Genomic DNA, 9,348 nt, shown 5'->3' with positions numbered 1-9,348 from the left:
GCGGAGCCGGGGAGGGGGTTGCCGCGGCGCCCTGAGCCAGAGCCACCCGACAGGCAGGTCACGCACCCTTCTCCCCGGGGTGCCCGGGCCTACCAGCACACCATGTAATCTTTATCAGACAAGCGGTAGTGTTAAAACAATCTATTTACAGCGGTAGAGAACGTGTGCGATTAACCGTAAGTTACAGACAAGGAAATGTTTACGAGTTTGCAGAGACGCCGAGAAACTGAAAGCAAAGGGCAAAGCATGGGGTTGTCAGAATGTCATTTTCTGAAAGTTTATCTTGTAGCAATAATCTGATTTAGAAAGTAGCATCTCAAATACACTAAACAAGATAAAAGCATATGGTACACTACCTTACGCAGAAATAGTACGTTGTTGAGAATCGTTGAAGTATCTATGTGTGAACTCATCAATTGTTGCCATGGCCAGTGATAATTAAAAGCATTTATATCCTTGCAGGATAGAGCCTGTTGAAAAATACTTCCATGTCACTTAAGTGGAATCACTCCGAAGCTTTCTACAGCTTCTCCCAAAAATTGTAACCAAATGAGGTGTAATTGAAGTCAAATAGATACTTGCTGTAACCCACAACAGATGAGGAAAACAATTTTTCATTGGCCTACTGTTAAAAAAAAAAAAGATGAGTTTTAAAGCTTTCTTTGCTAAAAACTGAATACTTTTACCCACCATTCCAGGGTTCCATTCCATTCCATTAAATAACTGAAAATACTACTACAAAGTCACTGAGGCAGCCACTGCTATCCATTGAAAGAAATGTTTTGTCAGAAAGGGATTTATGCAGCAGTCTTCTTGGATAAACCTGGATGCTAGACAAAAGAAAATTATATAGTTTTGTCTAAAGATGCAGGTTAATGTAAAAAAACCAACCAAACAAAAAAACACGAACAACAACAAAAAGAAACCCAACTCCCAGCTTTTCAACTACTTATCCTTAAAACTTTGCCAACAAATTTTGTATAAGGATTATCATTGGGGCAAACTGTCCCAGCATTAAAATCTAATGTATCAGATGTATAAATTCATTGGCTTATAATAGATTTGCCAGACTAACTTTGTCAGAAGCAAAGACAGTAAAAGAAAACCCAGATTGTTAGATTGATTTTTGACAGAATTTTCTTCTATGTTAATACGTAATTTCTCCTCTTTAGATTTATACAGATATTGCCATGGTCCTAGATAGTTTTAGGAATGACATTCCATCTTTTAGAAGCCAACTTTAACTTCAGTCTACAGAGATCTTTCAAACAGAAGTGTAGTTTTCTTGGCAAGACCCTGTTTTTCATTAAATTACTGACACATTCTCACAGATTCAGTGGTTCAAGATGGAGTTTAAAATCCGTCCATGTACCTGTTTTGGTCAGTGCAAAGTTTCAGGTCACAAATACCAAAATAAAACTCCTATTATAGCTTTTATAATTAAAGCTATATACTTACAAGGAAAACTGTAAGAAGACAGGATTCTAGGAAACTGTTTATTGGATTTTTTTGGGAGAAAAAAAAAATTATAGAACATCCTCCCGTAAGGACTTGCACATTCATCAAAACCAAAAGTGACAAAGAGTTCATTTACAGTAATTTTCCAACACAAGCTCTTCTGCAAACTGGACCGGTTCCCATTTGCTTCCTAACTCTTAGGCAATGCATGTGGCAGATTGAAGAGAATCCTACTCTTGGGCAAGCCAGGAGACCTGGGACGTGGAGTCTAACACGGAGCTTCGAACATCCACAGTTCCATGAAAACCTACAACAGAGAATGTCTTGCAGTCAGAAATGCTAAAACTTGCACAGTTCACTGCGCTCTCCCTTTCACATATAACTTCGGTATTTAAGATTGCTACACGTTTGAACAGGAACAATTTTAAATATCAAAAGCCTTTCAGAAACAAATTCTTTTCTTCATTCATTTATACAGTTTATTATCCCCATACTGTTTCCTCATACTCCCCTCCCCCTGTAATTTTTCTTCCTTCATACGAAGCTTGCAAGATTTTTGTTATCCTCTCTTGAATATACCAGAAACACAGACTTTAAGTCATCTATAAAATAATAGCATATTCCACTCTGGTTATTTTCCAATCTGATATGATCAATATGGCTGAGACCACAAAGATCAGCACACACCATAGCCTATAAAAGGTTAGGTATAGCAGCTTGTGTCCTGCCTGTGTTTTCAAAAAGGCTGTATTATCTGCATCAGGAGTTCAGTATCTACAGACAAAATACCCGGCAGCGATGGAATATCAAGTTCCTTCAGATTTTTTCAAGGGACTTTTTTTTATCATAATTTCTCTTGAAGAATACATTAAAAAGGCTGAATACAGTCCCTCTTAGAGGCTCAATACTGCAGCCAATATTTTTGAGAACTTACTTTCTCAGACTCCTTTCCTAAAGTGAAAGGAGTGGTCTACAATGATGCCTCCTCTCATTTCTCCCTTTGTTGATGCTAAACATTTATTCCATCATTACCATAAGATGGCAATGCTGCATAGACCTATTTTTTCTCTTCTGTGCCACAGTCATTGCTGTATGTGTGGGATAACTGCCTTTTAATAAAGATTTATGTCCATGATGAGTCAAGGTGAAAAATCTTCCTGAGCTCACATGACCTATCAGGCTAGAATGGTTAAGATGTACAACAAATTCTGTAACTAAGATTATATAAAGGATTTTGACATGTATAAAAGGATAGTAGGAAGAGTTGAACACAGTCAAGTCAGTCACTGGTAAATGGATAATTTTATAGTTTAAATTTAAATGTTATCTTGGCATGTATCTGCACAACTCTTCCCAGCAGAGAGTAGAACTAATGGCCCCACAAAAGTTTTGCCAGTAAAACATGGAATATAGCTTTGTGCAGAATTCTAAACACCGAAGTTCATGAGAATTAAATTTGATCAGCTTTAGTTAGGCAGTAATAAGGAATAAAAAATGTGCATTATGAAAGGCCTAAAAGAGCTTGGCTTACTTAGTGTACTAAGACAAAGACTGAGAAATAGGATATGATTCATTTTTATACACATATCAACAGAGCAAACCACTGAGAGAGGAAAAGGATTATATAACCTAACTAAAATTGTTCACATGAGCACAAATTATTGTAGCTACTCATACATACATTTAGATCAGAAATAAATAGAAAAGATACTAACATGAATAGTTGAGTTCTAGATAACCCTTCCAGAAGGAATGAGACCAAAATAAACGGTTATCTTTGAGATCAATTTGTAATAGGAATTCTGTGACATAGCTGCCTCTGTCAGCAGGGACCTGTGCTCAGTAAGTCAACATCAATGACATACAAGTAAATGTAAGAAAATTAGTAAATCCCCATAATTTGGTATTCTCAGCAAGCCAATGGTCTAAAGATGCAGGAAGGCACATACCTGAGTCTTGAGACAGAGTGAAATAGATCTATGGGTCGCCATGAGAGAAAACAGTAGGCATCTTGGGAGTATGGTAGAGCTCAAAGTGTCTAAATCATCCTGTGGAACTGCTTTTCTCACCTTTGCTTACAGGAGGAGTCTAGCGGAACCGGCTCGCAAGTTGCTCCAATAAGCAGGGCAAGTTACATGGAATGGACAAGGGCCTCTGTCCCTGCTGTGATTCAGACCAGCTTGAGCTATTGTTACACTGGGCAGGAATTTGAGGACTACACACCAGATTTGCCTAGCAGTAGTTTGACTCTAACATATTCATGCATCCTTAAGGAATGAAAAAAATCATCTTCTTGTGAGGGACTTAAAAGCAAAGAAGTTAACAAGCTAATCTGATTTTATGAAATCATAAAGGTGGCAGTGTTCATCTTTGCATGTTTTCCATTATACTTAGAAAAACCCAAAGCACTGCAATTAGAAACACATCAGCTTAGGTTAGTCTCACACTTAACATGAATTAAGCATCACTCCACTGGCTTCAATGTATTAATAGCAATTTCTTCATCTTAATTTTTACCAGTTCTTATTGTTAACAGCAAACCTGTCATTTGCTTTTCGTTGGGGTTTTGATTTATTTTTGTTAGTTGGTTGGTTGGTTTAGGGTTTTGTGTTTGGGGTTTTTTTCTGAGAAAAATAAAAGGTAAACTGCTATATCGCTTTTGGTGAAAAGAACAAGATGCAACTGATTGATGTTAGATGCTTCGCTTCACAAATGTGTGGTACATTTATTCTAGGTGGAACCTCATTTGAAGTAGTCTCTACAAAGCCTGTTTTATTCTACATCATGCTATACTTTTATACAGTTTAACAAGAACAATACATGAAAACCATTAGTTTTAGCTAATTTCACTACTGATTTAGCCACTCTTTCTGGTAAAAATGAAAAAGAGGTAATCCCATTGTTTTCCTTGCTTAACAGTAAAAAAATATATATATGGAGAAATTAATTTATGATCTTCATTGTAAATATCCTAAAATTATTACAGGGTAGGTTTTTTGTTTGTCTGTTTGTTTTTTTTGTTTGGAGGTTTGGGGTTGTTTTTTTTACAGTTTTATACTTAACACAGGAAAATTCCGTTAATTACTGCACAGAGTACCTTGTTTTGCCTGCCAATTACAAAACTGTAATATAAGGAAAGGTCTAGAAATTAATAAATTAATGTAAACAATGTTAGTAATGTTAACAATATTTTAATCACTGTAATTTCCACTGTAAGAGGGAATATGTTTTAAAAAACAGTACGTTAATATTGTACTCTATCATCTTGATGCAGCTTAGAATAAACGGGAGTAGCAATTATCTTATAAAAAATTCTACACTACAAAGGAATAGATAACGAATATTCGATCCTAAGGTTTATTAATTATTTATTAGTATAGCCTATATGGTAAGAAAGTTTGATGAATCAACAAGAGGTACTGATTAATAGAACTCCACAGTGCTATTGGATCTACTTGCATTTTCTAGCCTAACAAGGAAGATGTATAACCTCCCCATTGCAAACCAGTGTAACCTTCAAAAATGCTTGCTTTAGTAATTGCATTTGTGGCTTCCTCTTTACTAGATGTGCTAGTTTATAGTATTTTTATACTGTCCTCCTGTTTGTAAGTTCTCTAGATTTCTAATATTTACTAGTGAATTATAATAATTCTTGAAATCTCTCTGCCAATTAAGGCATACTCTATTTGTGAGCAATTCTATGTTTCTCCAAACAAGATTCTCAGCATTCGAATGATACTAAATAGTTTTGATAAGGAGGAAGGGCCCAAGCAGCGTCTTGCCTAAAGATATGTTAAAATGTACTAGACATACTGATGAAAAGTTAAGAATGATATACTCGTAAGTGTTGTCGCTAACTAGGAAGTCACTGGAAATAATGATACTCCAGGAATGATGGCATGCTAAAAATGATGTCATGGCCACTTTTGCCCTCTACAATTTTAATCCTTATCCCATCTCGGCCTGTACCCAAAGTCCCATTTTAGTGCAGGAGAGTAAATAATAGGCCTTTATTATTGGCTCCAAATCACTGACTGATGGTTTACACCAATATAGGAATAATTTACAGATAAAATAGTAAGAAAATGAAAATGTATAAATAGAAGTTTTAAAAAAATGTGAAAGGACTTGCAAGAGGAAATGGATGGGGAGGGTGCAGGGAAAAAAGAAGAAAAATCTTAGCCAAACATCTGAAAACCCTTAATGGGTTTAGAGACCCAATATAATAAGGACATAAAATTTATTCTAATATAAAGTCTGTCAACCTTTAATAGTCCAGTGTATTTCAGGATTGAAACACACACACGTACAATTCAGATGCAAATGCACACTGAGCACATTTCTATCAGATGCAGGTTGCACAAGAAAAACAGGAACACTGACGTTAAGGGCACTATCACTTTCAGAAACTTACACATATTGCCTTGGTATATTTCTGTTACATTAAGACAATGTTGTCTAAGCAAAACTAAAGGTATTGTCCCTTCAAAGCTTGTTTTCTGCCCTGCATGCACTGAGGGGCTGGTCCAAAAAGGGCCACCTTTGAAATATTATCTGTCATTTATACTGAAAACCACCATCATTTAAAGTCACCTCCATAACTTCTTCAGAAAAGCTACTGACAGAAAGATCTGTAAGACGATACTCGATAGTTTTCAAATAATCCAACGCAATTTTATAAAGAAGATTTTTTTATTACTATATTAGAAGTAGAACATAAAGAAACCTTATTTTTAGTAGGTTATTCATAAAAAGAAAACCCCAAAGATAAAACAGATAACGGATGTTTACAAGCAAATACATCCCCCCCGTCTTTTTTTGTTTTCCAAACTAAATATGGGATTGCATTCAGTTCAAGGGTTGTTTCAAGACTTCTCAGCACTGTAGGCAACACATCATTTTCCCCGTCTCCCTTCCAGAAAAAGGAAAGGGATGGAGCAGGGAGAAAAAGCAGCGGTGACAAGCCTAGGAGACTCTGGCTCACCGCACTGAAGAAAAGATGATCCAAAGGGAAGATGCAAATGCTGTTGCTGCCGAGTGGTGCCATCTTTGTCTCAGAAAGGGCTTCTGCCCAACATCTGATTCTTCCCAGTCTGGTTTTCCAGGCTTTATATGACTGAAGCTAGGACTTTACGCAAGAAAGTGCCTACACTTAGAGCTGGCCCTTCTAATGCAATACTTATGTAAAATAATTCAAACACAGATTTTTTTCACTCTCGAGAAATTTTACCAACTTTTGTACTTCAAAATGGAGTTACAGCTCACACAATAGAAAGCAATGATTGTGTGGGTGTAAATCAGCATACAGAACTGGACACAATAAAGTGTCTGGCACCTTTAAAAATGAGGACAATAAATTAAAAAAAAAAGCCAAAATGGGCCTATTTTGCAGATTACTCTAGTGTTTCTAAAACCGCATCTTAAACAGACTGCTTAGTCGCACTGCTAAAAAGAAGCTTCAGGATGGATGAAGCACCACCACCGATAGAATTACATTCTCCTTTATCACAGCAATCTTCATTATAGGCCCACCTCTTAAAACTCTCCTGTCCTGGGCTTTAAACTAACTCTAAGCCCAAAGTCAGATTTCAACCATAAACTAGGTCACCCTTAGTACATAATTAATTTGTCTTTGCAAGCCTTTTCTATGCAGCAGGCTTGAAAGGCTCCATTAATAAAGGAAGTACTTCAGCCTCTGGTATCTCTGACTTTAAATATAACCTCACCACTAGCACCAGTCTCAACTTAGGATATGATTATATGTGTGTGAGGTAGTAATCTTATTTGCTCACTCCTACTCCTGAACTTAGCAAAACCAGCCTAATCAACAACCTAACCAGATACAGACATACATATATTTAAATTATGTACAAAATATCATGTGTAAATGAAAGCAAGTCATGCCACAGATCTCCTTCAGCTCAGTATCATAGCAGTATTGACCCTATAAAACTAACAGAAATTTTAAATGGTAAAAATCCTCGTTAGATTCTTGAGTACAACTGGGAAAAATCTGTTGAGTAAGAATATGGCCATACTTGCACCAGTTCCCGGGTGTCGTGGTTTAACCTCAGTTGGCAACTGAGCACCACACAGCCGCTCGCTCACTCCCTCCCCCAGTGGGATGGGGGAGAGAATTGGAAGAGCACAAGTGAGAAAAAGTTGTGGGTTGAGATAAAAAGTTTAATAATTGAAATAAAATAATAATAATAATGATGTAGTAGTAATAATAATACACAAAGCAAGTGATGCACAGTGCAATTGCTTGCCACCCGCCGGCTGATGCTCAGCCAGTCCCCAAGCAGTGGTCACCGTCCCCCACAGCCAACTCCCCCCAGTTTATATACTGAGCATGACGTCACATGGTATGGAATGTCCCTTTGGCCAGTTGGGGTCAGCTGTCCTGGCTGGGCCCCCTCCCAGCTTCTTGTGCCCCTCCAGCCTTCTCAGTCGGTAGAGCTTGGGAAGCTGGAAAGTCCTTGACTAGTGTAAGCGCTACCTAGCAACAACTAAAACATCGGTGTGTTAGCAACATTGTTCTCATCCTAAATCCAAACCACAGCACTGTACCAGCTACTAGGAAGGAAATTAACTCTCTCCCTGCCGAAACCAGGACAGCAGGTATAAACTGCTTTTCTAAAGAGGTTTGTTAAAAAAAAAAAAAACAATAGCAGGAACCAGGCGTTGATCTCGGTTTTAAATTGCTCCCTCAGATGTAGCTTTAAATGCAATTGGTGCTAAATTATGGAAAACCTCACATAAAAAATTGCATAAAACTTGCACTGGAACAACTGAGATCTCAGAAAAATACGCTAACTTCCATCTCTAAAAAAAAACAACAACAAAGCACTACTGAGTTTTGTAGCTTCTTTTGAAAGGTTTTGTTTTCTCCTAGAACCACAGATACATAGCCTGTATTTTTCAGAGAAACAGAACTTAACTACCCCCAATAACCTGAAATCAAACCTTGTGGGCAGACCCCTGAAACAGAGAACATCTTTTGCCCAGCACAGCATTTTTTTAAATACAGGGCAAGGATACAATTTACAGGAACAGAATGTGAATAGGTTGACATTTATTATAATGTGGAATTTCTTTTCCCATTTCAACTTTCAGGCAGCTCTCTCAACAAAGTAAGCTTTTTCTTCAACTTTCATTCACTCTGTCATAAAGATAATAATCTAAACTGAATCTTTCTATTGTACAAGGCTGTTAATAAGCTATGCTGAAGTTAAAAAAAAGTATAGAAAAAAAAAAAGGACTATTTGATTGTAATGCCTTCCTGTCCAATCTTGACTAGAAGCACATTAAAATATATGAAGACTTCTAGCTAGACTTCTGTGAGATTTCTGTTGGCCTATTAGGCAGAACTAACACTATAGAAAAATAATCTTCTCTGCTGCTAGTCAAAAAATTCATACGGCATTCCACCAGGAAAAACCTCCATGCATTTTTTTTCAGGAATGCTACATGGGGAGCATTACAGGGGATATGCTGACCACTGGAAAAGAAGTAAGTTTTGACAGAAAGGGAACAGCCAAAGAGGAAAGAAAGGGGAAAAAAAAACCCAAACCAGCTGTGGCACGGCTGCTACTCCAGAAAGCAAGTGAGTGTGCTCACTTCAACTCTGGACATCCACCTTCACCTATCCAGCTACCTATTTCTGCCAAGAGGGATTTCCAGGCTGGCAGAGGTCTCCCCTCCCCGTCCGGAGCTGCGCGAGGCACCCATGCCGTTCCCCTGACAGGCAGCAGCCTCCTCGCCGCCTCGAGAACGGCCGTCGCAGAAGCGCGGGGCAGTCAAGCCGGCGCTTCGCAGCCCCCCCCCCCCCCAGCCACTGGCCCCGAGCAGCCTCCAGAGCCGGCGCAAGCGCAGCCGCCCACGGCGAGC

At 38.1% G+C, this 9,348-nt stretch overlaps 2 protein-coding genes across 2 annotated transcripts in view; one reads left to right on the top strand and one right to left on the bottom strand.

Moving 5' to 3' along the window:
* The window catches only part of HLTF (helicase-like transcription factor), a 31,453-nt gene extending 31,027 nt beyond the window's left edge, over positions 1 to 426 (bottom strand). The window contains exon 1 of the mRNA XM_009334014.1: positions 362 to 426. Coding sequence (XP_009332289.1) covers positions 362 to 426 — 65 coding nt within the window. The remainder of the gene's footprint in view (positions 1 to 361) is intronic.
* LOC103925283 (tubulin alpha-3 chain) overlaps positions 137 to 9,348 on the top strand; it is a 14,037-nt gene continuing 4,825 nt past the window's right edge. Inside the window, exon 1 of the mRNA XM_009333978.1 lies at positions 137 to 176. The gene's annotated coding sequence lies outside the window, so the exon portion shown is untranslated. The remainder of the gene's footprint in view (positions 177 to 9,348) is intronic.

Source organism: Pygoscelis adeliae, unplaced genomic scaffold, assembly GCF_000699105.1.
Source record: "Pygoscelis adeliae isolate BGI_AS28 unplaced genomic scaffold, ASM69910v1 Scaffold241, whole genome shotgun sequence".
Lineage (NCBI taxonomy): Eukaryota > Metazoa > Chordata > Aves > Sphenisciformes > Spheniscidae > Pygoscelis > Pygoscelis adeliae.
This window is presented reverse-complemented; position numbering and strand designations above follow the sequence as displayed.